At 37.8% G+C, this 20,737-nt stretch overlaps 2 protein-coding genes across 2 annotated transcripts in view; one reads left to right on the top strand and one right to left on the bottom strand.

Annotated features, from left to right (window-relative positions):
- The window catches only part of LOC101956249 (optineurin), a 58,502-nt gene that overhangs the window by 34,538 nt on the left and 3,227 nt on the right, over positions 1–20,737 (top strand). Inside the window, 3 exon segments of the mRNA XM_078023535.1 lie at positions 4,627–4,660; positions 4,662–15,546; positions 18,223–20,526. Coding sequence (XP_077879661.1) covers positions 4,627–4,660; positions 4,662–4,755 — 128 coding nt within the window. The 3' untranslated portion in view covers positions 4,756–15,546; positions 18,223–20,526.
- Positions 15,153–15,390, bottom strand: LOC101955947 (small ribosomal subunit protein eS27-like). Its single transcript, XM_078023534.1, has one exon. It carries the CDS (start codon positions 15,388–15,390, stop codon positions 15,211–15,213), a length of 180 nt encoding a protein of 59 aa, XP_077879660.1. The 3' UTR covers positions 15,153–15,210.

Consider the following 20,737-nt stretch of genomic DNA (forward strand, 5'->3'; position numbering starts at 1 on the left):
ACAAATTCAAGGCCACGTGGGCAATTTAGCAAGACCCCTTCTCAAAATAAAAAAATAAAAGGGAATGGGATGTAACTCAGTGGTAGAGCACTCCTGGGTTCCATCCTCAGTATGGCCAAAAAAAATTTTTTTTCATATTTTCCTGTCTCCAAATTGTCACCTTTCTGAACTTCCAAAATACTTCATTCTTCTGCTATCTTTTAAGTATTTATATGTTGAAATATGTATTTAAGACGTCTGTTAAGTGATGAGCTCCCAGGACAGTACATTTTCTTGTTTTAGTACTGGAGATTGGACCCAGGAGTGCTCTACCACTAAGCTACATTCCCATCCCATCCCTTTTTATTTTTTATTTTGAGAAAGGCACTTGCTAAGTTGCCCAGGTTGGTCTTAAACTTGTGATTCTTTTGTCTCAGCTCCCAGGTCACTACTATTGCAGGTGTGCACCACTACACCTGGCTTTTGAACTGTATATTTTCACCCAATACCTGGTGTTTTGCACATAATAATGTTAGCATTTTTTTTGAGAGTGTACTATGTTCAGGCACTTTGCTGATCTAACTTCGTCTGTATTATTTAATTTGATTTTCAAAAAAATTCCATGAGGTCTATATAATCATTTTCTAAAAAAGACAAAACTAAAATTTTGACAAGGTTAAGTAACCCAGGATTATAAGGCTGGTTGGGAGCAGAATTGGAAAAGGAACCAAAGGTTATCTGACTTTGACTACTACATAGTATACTGCGTATAACAGATATCATTTAATTTTGTAATACATCCAGATTTTAATTTCCTAAATAAAACTGATCATGATACATTTTAAAAGAGTGGTGCTCTATTTAGTACATGATTTTATACTTGTATAATACACTAATAATATGCTAGTAATAATGTTCTGTAATTTATAATGAATCACTGAAAGGAAAATATTAACCTTAATTCTAGGTATTAAAAAATAAAATTCCAAGATCAAAGACTAACATAGCTAGAAAAAATAAATTAATGGCAGTGCCATCAAGTAGAATCTGAGTTCAGGATCCCCCTTAAATATCACAAAAAAGCTTTAACATTTTTGTTTATAAATATTTTATCAGATTAAGTCTCTTCACATACCAACGACTATTGAAATGGAACTGCAATATTTTCATCAGTAAGGACACAATATTAACACATATAATGAACTGATAAATCTCAGAGAAATTTCTCTGAGTATCTTTTTTTATTTTCTATCTTTCCCCTTCCCCAACCCGCCAAAGTCCTATGACAGGAACAACAAAAAGATTAAACATTAGAGATAGTAATTCAGGTTAAAAATATGCATAGGATTATTCATGAGGAAAATGCAGAAAAGCTACCATTTGATCTAACAAAAATATTACCCTAGGTCTGGGGTTGTGTCTCAGCGGTAGAGCTCTCGCCTACCATGTATAATGCCCTGGGTTCGATCCTCAGCACCACATAAAAGTAAATAAAATAAAGGTATTGTATCCAACTACAACTAAAGAATAAATGTTTTTTTTTTTAATATATTACCATGAAGCATTTTTTAGCATCAGTGGGTAAAGCTATGTTTTTCTCAGAGACCTACAGCTGCCCACTCCTTTGATTTCTTTCCACTTATCTGATTTCTCTCTCTCCCTCCCTCCTTCCTTTTTTTTTTCTTTCCTTTCCCCCATCCCCCCATCAGTACTGGAGATTGAATCTGTCACTACCATGCCTGTCTATATGTGTCTGATTCTAGAAATGTCCAACAAGGTAGTCTGGGGTCAAATTGTTGCCGACTCCTGTCCCAAAGGCTGTGATTCTACCCATCAGAATGAACAGGGGATTTTTAAAGAGGTGATTCAGAGAAAATGAGATGAAGGAGAAGATCAGGAAGGAGAAGATTAGGGAAAAGATGATCAGGAAGGAGAAGATCAAGGAAAAAAAGGTTGGAGGGGGAAAAAAAAACATGTAAGATTCAAAGCCACAAGGGATATTAGTCAAAGCATCAAGTGAACCCATCACAAAATGGTCAGTCTCTTGCACGTGGATGTCTTAAGGAATGATTGCTGTTCTTTATAAGGCAAAAAAGACTGGTCAGTTTCTGTCTGCTCTGTTCTAGGACTTGGTTAAGTGACAGGGAATAGAAAGGCATAAGGTGTGGTCAAGTCCTTAAGGGCTATGGTATAGCTGGAGACAGAATGTGCACATAAAAACATAAATTCATATACAAGATAGCATGTAGGTAAATAAAAGGAATAGTGGTGAAGATAAGAGAAAAAGCTGATCATAAAGGCACAGAGAGTTAAGAAAAGCCTTGAAAAAACATGATTCTAACCTTGACCTTGAAGCTAGGATTTGTATAAGTGAAGTGTGAAAGTAAAAGGGCAAAGGCAGAAATGAGTGTGATCAGTTGATAATAAAAACTGACTAAGGGGCTGGGAATGTGGCTCAAGCGGTAGCGGTGCGCTCGCCTGGCATGCATGCGGCCTGGGTTCGATCCTCAGCACCACATACAAACAAAGATGTTGTGTCCGCCGAAAAACTAAGAAATAAATACTAAAAAATTCTCTCTCTCTCTCTCTCTCTCTCTCTCTCTCTCTCTCTCTCTCTCTCTCTCTCTCTCTCTCAAAAAAAAGGGGGGGGAGGGAAACTGACTAAGCTTTTTATGGATTGGAGAGGCAGGAGGCAGAGGGAACCTTGAGCAGGCTGCTATAGCACCAAAAAAAGCACACATGGAGACAACAATGCAGAACCAACAATGCCAATGGCAAATTACAACCCACAGGCCAAATCTGGCTTGTCATCTTTTTTTTTTCCTTTTAAAGAGAGAGAGAGAATTTTTTAATATTTTTTTTCAGTTTTCAGTGGACACAACATCTTAATTTTTTTTTTTAATTTTTATGTGGTGCCGAGGATCAAACCCAGCATCCCACACATGCCAGGCAAACGCACTACCACTTGAGCCACATCCCCAGCCCCCTTTCATGTGTTTTCACAAATATATTTAATTGGGGATGTAATCATGCCCTTTTGTTTGCATCCTGTCTTTGGCTGCTTTCATGCTGCAGTGGCAGAGATTTTATTGATGATTTGCAAGGCCTATATAATATTTCCTCTTTGGTCCTTTACAGAAGTTTGTTGATCCTTAATCTCAAGCACTGAGACAATTAGAAAGCCCTGCTTCAAAAATCATACTTTATGATGAATACAATAGTAAAATATGCTTCTTGAGCTGGGTATGTAGTTCACTAGTAAAGCACTTGCCCAGTATGCAAAGACCTGGGTCTGGGTCTCAGCACTGAAAAAATGTAAAAAAAACAGAAAGTTTCTTAAGTTTAATTTTTGTCTGAAAGTCTTACATGTTATTGAACTCAGTAATGTATTTTGAAGCAAATAATAATGGTAAAGATCCAAAAACAAAGTTTTGGGGATGAACCAAAGTATGGGCTGAGACTCTAAAAATATAAAATGCTTTGCTCTGGTCCAGAAAGGTCAGGCCTGAGAGATGCCCAGGAGACAGAAGTAAATCTCAGCAATGATCATAGTTTGTATTGATCTAGGACCTCCCCAGAATAAGAGCTTGTTTCAAACATTCTCTGATTTAGGTTTCAACCTCAACCTAACTCAGAAATGGGGGCAATAACAGGATTCATTCTTCAGTTGTTTCTCTTCACTGACTTTCCTTGGGCAATTCATATTCTTTCCAAGGCTCTTCTCATAGGTTACTCATCCAGGAGGCCTTTCTTTTTTTTTTTTTAAGAGAGGGGGTGAGGGAGGGAGGGAGGGAGGGAGGGAGGGAGAGGGAGAGAGGGAGGGAGGGAGGGAGAGAGAGAGAGAGAGAATTTTTTAATATTTATTTTTTAGTTTTCGGCGGACACAACATCTTTGTTTGTATGTGGTGCTGAGGATCAAACCCGGACCACATGCATGCCAGGCAAGCACGCTACCGCTTGAGCCACATCCCCAGCTCTTCTTACTCCTACCCAACCCCACAGTGCCTAACACTCTCCCCGTTCCACACCACCACTGCCCCTTCTCTTACCTGGCTTCCCCACCTTGTCAGTACCCTGCACATCCGTGAGGGTTTACAAGTATCTGCTGAATAAATGGGAGTGAGTGTTTTGCTTCTAAAAAGGTGCATACTGTTGCAGGAGACCCCTCCCATACTCTCATGATTCCTTCCTTCCTATTCTCTCCCTCTTTTGCTTCTATCCAGAACCTATATTGTCCTGTACCTAGAACTGAAACTATGTCTTTACAAATATTCACACCTGGAATACAGTTTAAATCCTGGAAAATATAAAAGTAGCAGATACTATCTGTGGAGATTGCTCTGTGCATACAATGATGTCTTCCATTAAAGAGTGTGGTGATGTACACCTGTAATCCTAACTACTTTGGAGGCTGAGGCAGGAGGATCCTAAGTTCAAAGCCAGTCCTCAGCAACTTAGCCAGACCCTCAGTAACTCAGCAAGACCCTGTCTTGAATTTAAAAAAATAAAAAGGACTGGGAATGGTATCCCACTGGGTATTGATTATCAAGTTTAACAGATGACCAAATTAACCAAGTTATTAAAATCAAGCAGAAGTTCTTTTCAAGGTGTAACTAATGAAACTTTTCATTTCCTGCTTATTCCCAGGAGCTGAGGATAGGAACTGGCGGCAAGAGCAATCACAAGAGTATTCCAATTCATTCCTGTCCCAAGTGTGGAGAAGTTCTGCCTGACATAGATACATTACAGATTCATGTGATGGACTGCATCATTTAAGTGTTGATGTTTCACCTTCCCCCAAACTGTTGGTAAATGTCAGCTTTTTCCTCTAAGACTTGTACTCTTGTCTTATTTGTTTTCACTCAAACATTTTGCCTCATTATGCTTGTTTTAGGAGGGAAAAAAAAGATGTATCAGTTCTAAGAGAACACAACTGGATCTTCTGGGTTTATGTGTTTTTGTATATGTTGTAGTTTTATTGTAGCCAAAGTTGTGACATACCACTTTTTATCTAGTATGGTGAGCTTTCAGTTAATATTAGGACAAGTCAAAAAATGTTGGCCTACATGACCTTAAGCTCCTTGGATTTGTCTTTTTTCTCTCTCCATATGTGTTAGAAAAGGAAACTTGGGATGGAATTAAGGGTCACTCTAGCACTAAGCTACATCATGCCCCACTTCCCCTAACCCCACTTTTTTTTTGAGATGGTCTCACTAAGATTCATAGTCTAGCCTAGAATTTGCCATCCTCTTGCCTCAGCCTCCTGAGTCACTGGGATTAAGTTCACTAGATTTCTTATCATTCACAGTGTTAAATTTCATAATCACAAGAAGTAGTTATTGAAAAATAAAATTTTGTTTATGAATCTTTTACATTGTTCATATATTGATTGATTTCATAGTATGCATTTTCTGTATTAAGCTCATTTAGCTTAATATAAGCTTACTTAGTAAGATATATTTTATTAATTTGATGGAGATGAGCAAGATCCTTTTGTTGAGACCAACACATGATTGAATTAGAGAGTTATTCTTACTAAGAAGGTGAACAGATAGGGATTTACCTTATTTTAGACCTGTAGTTTACTAACTAGTACTGGACAAGCCATAGAAGTTAACAATATCTTTATGTATCCAGTTCCTAAAACATTTAAGAGAAAACTAAAAGATCTCCTTTGTATTTATCATAAGATATCTCCTAGACAAACTTGATTACACACATATGTATATGCATTTATGCATATTTAAATATGAATCAATAGTTAATTCATGCCAAAAGAACATATTATGCAAATTACAGTTATCTTCATGCCAAGAGTATAAGAATACACTGTACACCTTATTAATCTAGATTAAAAGATTATCATACGTACATCCCAGGGAGAATGTTTGTTAGAGACATTTCTAAAATTATAATGAAATTTTTCTTTACTTCTTTATAGTTTATAATATAAATGTTTTTATCCTTTTATACTGGATAAAATAGATTTCAATATAATCCTAAATAGAAAAGAAAACAAAATGGTTTCATGTTTAAGTTATTGTGGATATTCTTTTACTTTGTTCAAATATAGATATTCAGGAGATCTAAACTCCAAAATAACCATATGAATGAGCTTATTAAGCTTGTGACTAAATCATTTGCTTGATAACTAAAAGTATTACAAATGAAGGCAAGTTCTTATGGTTGCTTTAAATTAAGGTCGTTGAAGAGTTATCTGTATCCTGTGTTCATTACAGCATTATTCATAGTAGCTAAGACATTGAAGCACCCTAGGTGTCCCTCATTAGATGAATGAATAAAGAAAATGTGGTGTATATACACAATGAAAATACTATTCAGCCTTTAAAAAGAGGGAAGACCTGTCATTTGTAATAACATGGATGAACCTGGATGACGTTATGTTAATTGAAATAAGCCAGACACAGAAAAACAAATACCATATGGTATTACTTATATGTGAAATCTATAAAGTTGAACTCTTGAAAGTTGAGAATAGAATGGTGGTTACTAGTGGATGGGGAGGGGGTTAGGTAGGGAAAATGGAGATGTTGATCACAGGGAACAAAATTCCAATTTTGAGGAATAAGCTTTAGTGATATATGACACAAATAGTGACTGTAATAAATAATGCATTGTATATTAAAAAAAATTAAGGCTGTTTTAAGGGAATCAACCAGTTTAGTAAACAACATATAAGCTCTGTGTATGTCTTATCTAATTTATTTATTCTTATATCTCTTCAAACACTTTGTTCCATATTAACAGTTAATTACTCCTCATAGAAATCTTGTGGGGGGGGATAAAAACACAAAGAATGGTGTCTACCCTTAACAAATTTCTAAGTATTGTTAACTATAGGCACATTACTGTCAGAATATCTCTAGAACTTTTTATGTTGCATGACTAATACTCTGTACCTATAAACAACAATTCCCATTTTCCCCTGTCCCAGCCTCTGGCAACCACCATTCTACCTTCTGTGTCTATGATTTTGATTACGATTTTGATTATTGTAAATACTTTACATAAGAGTATCATGCAGTATTTGTTGCTCTGTGATTGGCTTATTTCACTTAGCAATGTCCTCAAAGTTCATCCATGTTGTTATATATAGCAGGATTTTCTTCTTAAGGTTGCGTAATATTTCTTTGTATATGTACATCACATTTTCATTATCTATTCATTTACTGATGGACATTCAGGTGTTTTACCTCTCAGCTACTATGAGTGATGCTATAATGAATATGGGAGTACAACTCTCTCTTATAACTACCTATTCACAAGAGAACTAGATCATATGATAGTAAAGATGGAACAATGGACACGTGCTTCACTCTTCTCTTCCCAAGGGAGGGGCTCCCAACATGTAGTGGCCTGTGTCTACTGTGATATAGATCCTCTACAGCAGCAGCAAGCCACTCAACTCTCATTGTTAGAACCCCACTCCACCCCCACCCCCATCTGTAGTATACAAGTTTCTGTACAGCACTCTGACCAGGCAAGACAAAAACTAGTCTCTTGGGCAGCTCTAACTAAAAACTGAATGCATGCTCCACTTTTTTTCCCTCCTCAAGGAGAGAAGCTGAGAGCTAAGGGTTTTCACCTACTTGTCTTGCACTGAATTGGGGGAAAGTACTATGCTAACTGAGTGTATGTTAATCCAGATCTTCTTTGTTCTCAGAAGTTCTCAGCCACCTGTCGTGTTATATGTCCTGTGTGTTCTATCCTTGTCCATCCAGTCCTGCCCTCTACCACTCTCAGTATTGGGCTTGAGACAAGATAGAAACCAGTCCCTCAGGCAAACCTTTGGAAAGTTTGCACATTGGGTGTATTCAGTCTCGTCTTTGCCACCCCAGGGAGAACTCAGAAGCTGGGAGTTTTCTCTTGATCATGTTATACTAAGTCAGGGGGAGGTACTCCGTCTAACAATAGAGTGCCACAAATTTGCCTACATGTTTGTTTTATACTCACTTCAGGTATAAGAACATCTTAACTATCTTCTTGATTTCTCACAAAAGGAATTGATATATATATTGTTAAGTCATCATCTCTCTGGGGGAAGGGAGGGCTTGAGGCTTCCTATGCTGCCATCTTGATGATGCCATCATCTCCCTTATAGGCATTATGGCCCATTTTCTTTTTCTTACTTTCTTTCTTTTCTTTTCTTTTCTTTTAATACCGGGATTGAACCCAGGAGTGTTTAACCACTGAGCCTCATTCTCATCCCTTTTAATATTTTATTTAGTGACAGGGTCTTCCTGAGTTGCTCAGGGCCTCGCTAAGTTGCTGAGCTTGGCTTTGAACATGCTTCTGCCTTAACCTTTCAAGCTTCTGGGATTACAGGCATGTGCTACTGCATCAGGCTCTTGGTCCCTTTTTTAAGCATACCTTGCTATATTCTTAAGTCTTGTTAAATGGAAACAATAGAAATATAGGAACTAAGAAATATTAATGAACTAATGAAAATCAGATAACTAAATCATTTAATAATATTAAATCATCAACTATTATATTTAAAATAACTTTGATCCAGTTTGGCATGTGAGGAACTTGGAAGTCATCACTCATCTCCAAAACAACACAAAAAGTCTAAACTGAAATCAATTATTTTTTTTTCTGCTATTGGGGATTTGAAAGCAGGGGTACTTTTCTACTGAGCTACACCCTCAGTCCTTTTTTATTTTTTACTTTAAGACAGTTCTCACTAAGTTGCTAAGGGTCTTACTAAGATGCTGAGGCTGGCCTCTAACTTGTGATACTCCAGCCTCAGCCTTCTAAATTACTGAGATTACAGGCATGCCCCCATTTTACCTTGTGAAATTTTAAAATATTTTAAACTAGATGAAAGTACACTTTGTCAAAATTCAAGATACACAGAGAAAGTAGTGCTGACAGGGAAATTTGTAGCATTGATTGGGCATATAGAAAAGAATAAGTATGTAAAATCAGTAAGTTTCCACTTAGGAGACTAAAAAAATAATAAATTAAATGCAAAATAAGCAGAAGAAAAGAAAAAAATTATAGCAAAAATTACACTCAGTTACCATAATACTTTCCCTCAATTCAGTGCAGGACAAGTAGGTGAAAACCCTTAGCTTTCAGCTTCTCTCCCTGAGGAGGGAAAAAAGTAGAAAGCAATGAAATTGAAACTAGGAAATCATCAGAGGAAAATTGATAAAACCTGTCTGGTTCTTTGAAATAATCAATAAAATTGGTAAACCTATAGCCAGATTAAGAAAGCAGAGACAAATTACCAATTTTAGCATACCAGCAATGAGGAATGCTCATTTGAAATTTAGAAACACAGTACCACTTACATTAGCGCGAGCACACACACACACACACACACACACACACACACACACACAATGGAAGATGTAGGTATAAACCTAGTAAGATATACAAAAAACCTATGAGGAAAGCCATAAAACTGTGATGGAAAAAAATCTAATAAATGAAGAGAGATCATATTCATGCACAGGAAGACTCAATATTCTAAAAATGTCAGTTCTTCCAATTTGATGTGTAGATTCAATGTAATCTCTATTAAAAGTCCCAACAAGTTATTTTATGGATATTAACAAGCTAAATTTTATAGGGAAAGAGAAGAGTATGGCTAATGCAGTATTGAAGAGGAATAAAGTAAAAACACTGATACTACTGACCTCAAGACTTACTAGAAAGCTATAGTAACCAAGATGGTGTGATGTTGGCATAAAAACAGAAGAGGAACTGAGGATATAGCACTTGCTTAGTATGTGTATCACCCCAAATTTGATCTCTCACACTGCAAAACAAAAGAACAAAAAACAAACAAACAACAACAACAACAACAAAAAAAAAACCCAGACCAATTGATCAATGGAACAGAAAGCCCAAAAATGGATTCACACAAATATAATCAATTAATTTTTGAAAAAGGAATAAGTGAAATTCAATGAAGAATTTTGTTTCAATAAATGTGTCTGGCACAACTGTTCATATGCATGCAAAAAAAGAGGAGGAGGCAAAGAAGAGGAAGAATCTAGACATAGACCTTACATTTTTCGTAAAAATTAAAGTTGGGGCTGGAGTTTGTAGCTCAGTGATAGTGTGCTTGTCTACCATGACACTGGGTTCAATCCTCAACACCACATAAAAATAAATAAATAAATAAATAAATAAATAAATAAATAAATAAATGGATTAAAAAAGATTATTTTTAAAAAGTCACAGACTGAAAGAAAGTCTTTAGTGAACACATTTCCATAAAGAGCTGCTATCTACAATATACAGTGAACCCTTAAAATTTAGAAAACAGTCAAATCTTAAAACAGGCAAAAGATATGAACAGATATCTCACCAAACAAGATATAGAGCTGGAAAACAGGCATATCAACCTCACATGTTATTGAAGAATTGCAAATGAGGCAGGCACAGTGGCACATGCCTGTAATCCCAGATATTTGGAAGGCAAAGGCAGGAGGAGCAGAAGTTTGAAGGCAGCCCTAGAAACTTCTTATTTGAAGCCTTGTCTCAAAATACAAAAAGAATTGGGGATGTAGCTCCACGTAGAGTGACACAAGGTTTAATCTCTAGTACCACAAAAACAAAAACAAATAAAAAACATCAGCAATGAGATACCACTTCACAGTTACTAGAATAGCTAAAATCCAAAACACTAACAACTCTAAATGCTGGTGAGGATGTGGAGCAACTGGAACTCTCAGTGCTGATGGGAATGAAAAATGTATAGCAACTGTAGAAGACAGTTTGGCAATTTCTTACAAAACAAACCTGACTTACCTTACACAGTTATTCTCCTTGGTATTTACCCAAATGAATTGAAAACTTACAGCCACTAAATTCTGTACATGAATGTTTATAGCCACTTTATTTGTAATTGCCAAAATTTGGAAGCAACCATGATAAACTTCAATATATGGAGGGATGAGCAAATAGTGGCACATCCATACAATGAGCTATTATTCAATAATAAAAAGAAATGATGGGGCTGGGGTTATGGATCAGTGGTAGAGTGCTGGCCTCGCACATGCAAGGCCCTGGGTTTGATCCTCAGCACCACATATAAATAAAATAAAGTTATTGTGTCCAACTACAACTAAAAAAATATTTAAAAAAAAAGAAATGAGATAGCAGGTACCTTAACGTGCAAACTGCTAAGTGAAAGAAGCTGTCTTAAAAAAAACTATAAGCTTATAATTCCGACTATATGACACTCTGGTCTGAGCAAAATTATGGAAATGAGAAAAAAGATCAGTGGTTTCCAGGATTGGGAGGAGAAAAGGCTGAATAGGTGAAGCTGGGAGACATTTAGGGCAGTGAAAGTATTCTTATGATACAGTGATGATGAATATATGAAGTCTAACATAACATATGGACTATAGTTAGTGTATCAATATTGGTTTATCAGTTATAACAAATGTCCCACGTGTATTATTATTACAAGATATTAATAATAGTAGAAACTGTGTGAAGCAGCTATATGGAACTCTCTGTTCATTCCACTCAATTTTTCTATAATCCTAAAGCTGTTCTAAAAACTGACACCAATTTTAATAAAAAAATAACTTTGAACTAAAAGATTATTTAGTACGAACATCCTAAAATTCATTGTGTGCATCAGAAAATCAAGATTGTTGTGAAGATTGGCTAAGAGTTCCATTTGACCCTAATGAAAGGGATAACTTGGGATTATTTTTAATACAAAATCAAACTTACTGTGCCATCATTAAATCAGTGGTGGAAATCTGATATGACACCTAGTGCAGCTTTTAAGTGAAACAGGAATCAAGTATATGGACCAATCTCCATATGCTTTAATGAAACAACAAAAAATACCCAAATTACTGTGCTATGAAAGGCAGATGAAATATAAACTTAGCATTTTCTTTGACATCCTTTGACTTACATGGTTCATGGCTTAAAAATTATTGAGATAAATTGTGTACTCTTCTCAGGAAAATGTTTTTCATTGTTGATTTTTTTTAACTAAGTAATTAGAAATGTGAAGTACATAATACAAGAAGCATGGATTCCAGAACTCTTAGTGAACTTTCTGTAGCCATTTTGTCTTTTAAATATATGGATCTATAATCAAGGGTGAAAGTTATTTCATCTCTCTCTCTCTCTCTCTCTCTCTCTCTCTCTCTCTCTCTCTCTCATATACACACACAATCACACACACACACACACACACAATTATTTATCCAGCAAAACCAAGGAAGAAATATGTTTAATATTCTTATGGATTAATTGAAACACTGAACTTCCTCCTCCTCCTCCTCCTCCTCCTCCTCCTCCTCCTCCTCCTTCTCTCTCTCTCTCTCTCTCTCTCTCTCTCTCTCTCTCTCTCTCTCTCTCTCTCCCTCTCTCTCTCTCTCTACTGGAAACTTGGTATTATAAATGCACCATCACACCTGGCAACTAGACATTTTATTGGTTTCCCTTTGCAAAACACCAGTTGAAGTCATAAGATAGAGGGTTCTGCCCTGTTGTTTAAAGTAACTGCTGCATTGGTTGAAGGGAAATAAACATCTATTTGAGCAACAAATAGAATATTCTGTTATGACAATTAAGGAGATTAGTTTTCTTCTTTCTCAGAAAGGCCACTAAGTAGAGGGTCTCTGCTGAGCAAGCATAGCATTTCTCTCAGTAAAGCATCTTTGTCCAGTCCACTGGACAAATTCAGGTTTGAGATAAGACTGTAGAAAATTCTATACCACAGAGGATAAGAGATGTGAAGTAGATATAAACTGATGCCTACAGGGAGGTGAGGGATGCAGGGCATCTAGGCTCTTACTTCTAATAGGTCTCATTTTGAATAGTATTCCCTCCTCCTGGGTCAGGACAGAAGAACTGGTTTAATTATTTGGCTCATTAATTAGGTAAATATACTCAAAGATAATACACTTCTAGACTGTCTACTTAGAGAACTCTCAACTATGTTCACTAGCCAATACCTCAAACTGTTTAAGAGGTTAAACTTAAAAGGTTTCAAATACAGTTTGGGGTATTGGCTATATATCCTCCTGGCTTCAGTCACAAATTTAAAGACCCTGCTGAAATTCACACCACATCTCTGCCTATCCAAAACAAGCTCCTCTCTAGGTTTCTAGTGTATTTCTATGGTTCTGCCAGTCTCCCAGGTAGTAACACCCTGGCCATTGTCTTCTCCTTTTCCTATCACAGGTGCTTTCCTCTGGTCAGTTACCAAAGCAGATAGGTTTACCTTCACCTGCTCCCCATTTGTTTCTGTATTCTCATAGTTGTGACTGTCACAACCTTCTAACAAGTTCTCTGCCCCTAGTGTCTTGCATTTCAGTTCCTGAGCACCCATCTTTAATAGGCTTAATCTTCTGATTAAGAAGATGAAGCCTTCTGATTAATCTTCTGATTAATCTCCTTACAGAATAATGAGAATATAAATTAGTACACGTTTAATGCTTCCATGTACCAGGCACATTGTGTATATTTTCAAGTTTTTCTATTTAAATATCTTCAAATGTCCTATGAAATAACAATTACCATCCCTACTGAACAGAGAAGTAAGTGGAGTCACTGAGGAGTAACTTATCCAAAGTTGCATAGTTGTAAGTGGCAGTTAAAATCATGCAATCTTCAAGGCTGCATGCAGTCTCAGTACTTAGCCATATCTTTTTTCTGTATATCCACCTTCCTCTTCCATCTGCTCAAACATGTCTTTTTATTATGTATAAGTAAAAGTTTTGGGGGCTAGGGTTGTTGCTCAGTGATAGAGCACTTGCCTAGCATGTGTGAGGCACTGGGTTCAATCCTCAGCAGCACATTAAAAAAATAGACAAATAAAATAAGGATATTTTATCCATGTATAACTAAATATATATATAAAAAAGGTTTTGACCTGTGTCTATCATCCTCCAGATAATGTTTCTACATACTTCCTTTAATGTTTCTGCCTCCTTTTCTCTATATGTTCCTGCCCCTCTGGCAAAATTGGTAGTCACCTGTTGTTATTTACCTCTTATGCATTGTCATATCTCCCATATTACACTGTTAAAACCTGGAATAGGAATCACGTGTTTGCCTAACACTTTTCTACATAAGGCAATGTACTATTATGGCTGTTTTGTGTGAAAATGTACTGGATATTCTCATGTGATCCTCCCTAAAATCTTCTAATCCAGACATTGTCCTCAAATGGTCAGTAACTTGTTAAAAAAATGTGCTATTTCGTTTTTCCTTTCCATAAACATTGTGCACCAGAGACAGTAGCAGTGAGAGAAAATAGAGGATGATGTGGGAAGATGAGCAAGACATGGTTACCTTCTCTCCAGATGCTCACATTATAGTAGGAAGAAAAAGATACAAACAATTAGGGAGCACCATGGCAAGTTCTATGAACAAGACCAGTGTAGAGCTCAAGGAAATACCAAATAGGAAAGTTTAGTCCAGGGGATCAAGAGGAGTTTCACAGAGGAGGGATTCTTGGCCAGAGCTTAGATGGATGAGTAGAAGCTGATCAGGTAGTAGTTGATGTTGACCCAATGGTTGAAATCATTCCAAGCAGAGGAATTTACATGTACAATGGCTCTGAGGCATGCCAGTGCCTGGAATACTTGAGGAAGAAGGAATAGTTCAGTGTAGTTGGAAAAAAAGAGTAGTGGGGAAAGATAAGAGTTCAGATTATTGAAAAAGTGGGTGGAAGTTGAGTCTCTAAGTTTGAAATTTATAGGAACTAAGAGGTGATTGATAGATTTTTTTCAGGGAAAAGCAATGCCAAGATTGTTTTATAAATGGAGGCAACAAGAGAAATGGATAGGAATCGTGTGAGACTGGAAATGGATCAGCAATAGCTAAGCTAAAGATGAAAGATGATGAGAGACTAAAGAGGGAGGATGTAGGAGAGAGAAAAGATTCAGGAGATATGAGCTAGAGCCTGTGTAACTGGACACAGTGAGTGAGAACTTCAGCAGCATAATGGACTCATGGCATTTATGTCCTTCGGAGACTAACCTTTCTCTTTTGTTTCCCTTTCTTGTTTTGTGATATATTTTAAAAGGTCCTCACTGTGATTCTGATACACTCTAACCAGTGCTATAGAAAGATATTACAGAGGCTGAACAGAGAAATGTCCAGTCTTATCTTGCATTTCTTATTCAACAGATAGGATATGAGGCCCAAGCATGTGATTTCTTTTTTTCTCTTTTTTTTAATATCTAAAACATGTTTATTGGTATGTTTTCCCACTCATCTTGATTCAGGCTGCTTTTTGTGCTGTTTCTTCCTGAAGGAACATCCTTCTGTAAGTCTTGCTTTTCTTCCTGTAGGCTGGCAGAGAACAGTGGAGCAATCAACACAAAAAACTATTCTTTGTGCATGGTTAAAAACTGTGGTGATTTTATAGCATCCTGGGCACTTCACATCCATGAAATAGGAATTGGGGCTCTGCACCAGGAACCACTTCTTGTGTTTCCTCTTCTCTTCTGGAGAGGGATGAAGGAGATTTTTTTGCGAGAGGCATGTTCTCGTGGGGAGGTCATCACTGCAGGAACAGCAAGCATATGATTTCCAATGAGTTCCCAGGTAATAGTGATGCTGCTGGTCCAGGGACCAGACTTTAAGAAGCACTGCTTTATAGCACTGACAATGGCCATTTCCTTCCTAAAAGTCTCCTTTCTTGGAATTCTATGCCATCATTTTCTGCAGACCCATCTCTTATACTGGGAATACCTGGGGGCAAGAATATAAACTGAGGCCTATATACTCTATGTGTACCATTTGAAAATTTATGGTTAAAACTTACCATCTCCTTGGGTTTCACACTGAATTATGGCACATGAACAGTGGGCCTTAGGCCTCCCAACCTTTTTTTCTGCCTCTTTCACAAGCAACAAGACACCCAGCCTGCTATTCAAGCTTCCTGCACCCCTACCCCAGCCACTATCTTAGACAAAGGATTGGCCCTTGGAAGGACAACCAGAGGCTGAGGCCCAAGTAAGGCCCTTGACACAGGCTTAGATCAATTGGTTAGAAAATTCCAGGGGCCTATGACATAGAGCTTTGATTACAAGGGGTTGCCCATGATCCTGGTGGTATATTCCCTTGGTCGTGGGGCTCATCTCCCTGTGAGAAAGGGTACAGCTGGAAGAAGGATGGGAGAGAACAAGGGCATGTAAAGGACATGGTCAGGGTGCCCTTTGGCCTTGGGATAAGAGTAGTTCAATTTTTTTGTTTTTTCTCTTTTATAGTAATGAAGGTTGAACCTAGAGGCACTCTACCACTTAGCTACATCCCCAACCCTTTTTATTTTGAGACAGGTCCTCACTAAGTTGCTGAGGCTGGCCTTGATATTCCTGCATCAGCTCCCAAATTTCTAGGATTACAAGCGTGCACCATCACACCCAAAATAGGATCATTCACTTTCCTAATCCCTCTGGCTGCTCCTGCTCAGTTTCTGTCTTTGGCTGCTCCTATTTACCTCTGCTTCTTGCCCCTCAAATTCTTGTGCTCCCCAGGATTCTGACCTTCTACGCCTGAGGCTCTTAATCTGAGAGATGTCTATGGATGAACTTCAGTAAAATATGTGAACCCCTGAAAAAGTATGCAAAATCTTCAGATTCTGAGTGTACATTTTTCCAAGAAGAAAAATAGAATCACTTTCAGTATTTTCTCAAAGGAGTTTGTGATATCACATACCCCCCAAAAGATTAAGAACCCCTGTAATATAGACTCTGTTTAGATCTCATTTTAGGTATTTTTTTTATGATTCTCAAAACTATTGTTCATGGACCTCTGTTTTTATTCTAAGGAGACATCAACCTCTCCCAAGAACCCCAGACTGGAGATTAAGCTGACTATTTGGCCTTTCTTAATCAGTATCTTAGATATATCTCATTATGAAATTGAAAACAGAATCTATTGACTCCCCTAAACATGTTATATTTTTCCTGTGTCCCCTATTTCATTGCATTGCCTCAAAAAACACCCAGATGCACAAATCCAAAATCTATCAGTCATCCTCACCCTCTCTTTCTTTAATATCCCCACTTTCAATGGGTCCTAAATCTGCTCTCATTTTTTCTCAAAATTAATCCCATCTCTTTCCTCAAAATTGCCACTATTCTAAATCCCATAAGAATGGCTTGCTCCCTCACTCCAGGAAGATTTGAGGGCTTAAAGATTGGTACTGTTTCCTACTCCTTGTATAGCATGGGATGCAAAGGGGACCTAAAAGTCAAGGTGAAGAAACCAACTCTAGACTACCAATCAGAATTTGTCAAGGAATTTCTACATGATGGCTAAAACTAAATCAGCGATGAACTTTTATAATTAGATGCAGTGATACATTTAAACACCTTTCTTCAATTTGATTTTTTGTAGTCTCTTCAATACTGTGAAATTTTCAGCACTCACAGTTCTCAAAAGGTATTGCTCCCAGGTTGAGCTCATAAGTGGAGCATTAATACACGGAGGAAAAAAATCCATGTAGATGATGTCGGGATTGTTTGCTTTTCAGTCATCTTAAAGCTGGTTTTAATTGTTCTAAAATGAAGGTAGATGCATTGGACAAAATAACATCTTATATGAAATGCATTGGGGGAATACCATGCCTGAGTAGTGTCCTCAAGAGAAAAAAAAGACATGATCATTTTGGTCCATTAAAAACTTGTCTGCTCGGAAGTCTTTGAACTTATGTAGAAGATAAGTCTGCACTTAAAAACTGTATTCTTAATATTATGTACAAACACTATTTTTAAAATGTTTTTAGTTGTCGATGAACTTTATTTTATGCATGTGCTTTTTTTTTTGCATTACAATTCTTAATACACATATATACCACAATTTGGTGCTGAGAATCGAACCCAGTGCCTCACACATGCTAAGCAAGTGCTCTACCACTGAGACTAAACACAACCCCAGCCCTGAACACTATTTTTAGAATGTAAATACACCAAGAGGTCTGAATTTACTACAGAGTGTTCTGTGAAAAATATGGCTTCCTGCCAAGTTATTGTGAACTCTGACACCTGTTACAATTCTCAAAATCTGTGGACCTAGAACTATCTGGGAATAGTGGTTTGTAAGTCAAGGAATGTCATCTAGCCTTTCCCTCATTTTACAAATAGTGAAAGGAAACCTAAAAATAAAAGTTATTTATTTTATTTAGGTTGAGTTCGAATATCAACTGGACATAAGGCCAGCAAAGCTAAGTGAGATAATCAACCAGCTTGTTTTGACCTATATCTACTTACCCCACAGGAAATTTTTGAGCGCAGCAGTAAGCGTTTGGCAAATGTCGGGGCTTCTCTGTGGCAATTCTTAGCCTCCACCTCCTGGAAAGGAGAAAATGCAGTTGCGACGAACTGGATCATTCAGTCCTTAAAACGGTGAAGAAACGAGTTTGGACCGCGTATAAAAAAATACTGTAAAGGCATCCTGACGCTGGGGGGCGTCAGACTCTATTTTACAGGGTCCATCCAAGAACTTCACGGAAGTTGCGGTGCCCTCAACAAAGAGGGCGCCCGGTGACGTAAGCAAATCAGATTGCTCTGCGCAGGGGCCGTGTTTCGCTCGCTCCCCTGGTATTCGCCTAGGAGAGCTCTAGCGTAGCCAATCAGTACGGTTCTGCAGCCGCATGCGTCTGACGTCAGAAGCAGGGGCTGGCCCGAGTTTTAATTTTGGCGGGTTCCGCGGTAGACTGGGTCTTGTACCCCGCGCTGGGTAAGAAACGCGGGTTCTGGGCGTGCGGGTGACCCCTGCGCGTCTGTGGGAGGACTTGGAGGAGTCTGAGCATGAGAGGCGCAGAACCCTGGGCGCTTGGGTGGGCGAGATCCGGGATCGGCCTGCAGTGGGGGCGAGCTGCTGAGCACCGGCCTGGGGAGGGTGCGCTAAGGGTGCGGCACCGCGGGGAAGACCCGCCTGGGCGCGGGGTCTCCTGCTTAAGAAATCAGTTTTGTTTTGTTTTTTAAAGAGTAACCTTTAAAAATACTTGCCAAATGAATGCCTTTTGTTCATTATTGATTCGTTCCTTTGTTTGTCTAATCAGTAATTTAATTTCCTAACCAGTATTGAAAGCTGCATTTGCCGACCTCCGGACACGTGATGTCTACCCTTAGGAGGAGGCTTGCGGTCTAAGGAGGAAAATAGATTAACAAACAAGTTCACGGTGATGGATGATGTGCCATAAGATAGATGAAAGGATATCTTCCTTTCATTTATGATGAGAAGGATATAGAAGGAAGCTTAGCAGATAGGTTGGTCTGGAAAAACTTAGAAAAATGGAGAGTTAAGCGAGGATGAGAAGCTCTGGCGGAGTTTTCCAAACAAAAGTGCCTGAGGCCTGAAAGCAGGCTTGTCTGGCTGGAGCATAGTTTGGGAAGTGGGTAGAGTTGGATGGGGTATAAACGGAAAAGATGAGGAAGTAGAAATACAAGGTGAGACAGTATCCATTGCCTCGCAGGCTTTGTAAATTTTGTTTTTAAGTGCAATGAAAAACCAATAAAGAATTTCAGTTAAGGAAATACTATGGTCTTGTATGTGTTCCTAAAAGTTTACTAGGGAAAGATTATGGTGACTGTTGTATGGAAAATAGATTGTAGGAAGCAAAGAAACCAATATAGGAAGCTAACATAATAGTCCAGACAAAAGATTAATAGTGGCTCATATTAGGGTTTTGTCAGTGAGGTTGGAGAAAACTGAAAGATTTGAGCACTAGTTTGGCAATAAAACCCATAACACTTGTTGAATGGCCCAGGATATGAGAGTGAGTATGATCTGAGAGAAGGCAGGGGCTGGTTATAGCAGTGAACCAAGTTTGCTCCTAACTCTTCACTGGATTCCCTGGTGTATAACATCCTACATTACACACGATGGGGTCCATGGAAATGTTTGTTCAATAAATAAAAAGAAAGCACCATAATCAATATCTTGACATTGCACTTGTGAAAGTGACATATACGTAAGTTAATTCTAAATAACCTTGCAATTTAATAAGTCACTTTAAATGAAAAAAAGGAGAGCACACAGAATGATATATTTTTATCTTAAAAAGCTCCTCTGTGCTTTGCTAACTAATATTGAATTAAAATTCTGACAAAGGCTGGAACTAAGTAATTACACACTAAGCTACTATGGATAAAGTCAACATCGTGTGCATTATAATAAATAATATGGGATACCAGCCCTAATATTTAGACCAGCCTCAATGATTCTTATTCATAGTCTGTCTCATTTCTACCACCTTGTATTTTACAAACTACTACATTTCACCAATGTGTGATTTCCGTAATCATAGTGTGAAGACAAGAAAAAGAAGATTGTTTTACATGTAAAGAGGAGATAGTGTTGGCTGTGGGCAGAGAAAAGATGAGAATTTGTCAGATTCTAGATGAATTCTAAGGTTATAGCCCATGGGATTTGTTGGATATGCACTGTTAGACCAAAAAGAATCAAAGGTGACTTCTTGTGTTGATTTCACACAGCCAAGATTCTACAGTACTCATCCTCTTGGCCATCTAATCCTCCTTCAGTTCCTGGCACAACTGTTTTTTGACAGCGTGGATGGTAAGACCTGGTTATTTTCTTAATTTCTCCTTGTTTCATGGAAAACCACGCTTTCCTGCATGGACTTGTTATTCTACTTACAAAATAGTGAAAATGCTTTCCTACCCTGAGCATAATATCACAGTGGTTCAAAAGAGATCTCATTTTAGTCTCTGAATGTTATTTGTTTTCACCAGGTGAGATTTTTCTTTTCCCTCTGGCAACTGTAATT

The sequence above is a fragment of the Ictidomys tridecemlineatus genome, chromosome 10 (assembly GCF_052094955.1).
Source record: "Ictidomys tridecemlineatus isolate mIctTri1 chromosome 10, mIctTri1.hap1, whole genome shotgun sequence".
NCBI classification, from domain to species: domain Eukaryota; kingdom Metazoa; phylum Chordata; class Mammalia; order Rodentia; family Sciuridae; genus Ictidomys; species Ictidomys tridecemlineatus.

Bases quoted from the DNA above. Each gene is read 5' to 3' on its own strand.
- LOC101955947 (XM_078023534.1), bottom strand. From the start codon at position 15,390: ATGGATGTGAAGTGCCCAGGATGCTATAAAATCACCACAGTTTTTAAC.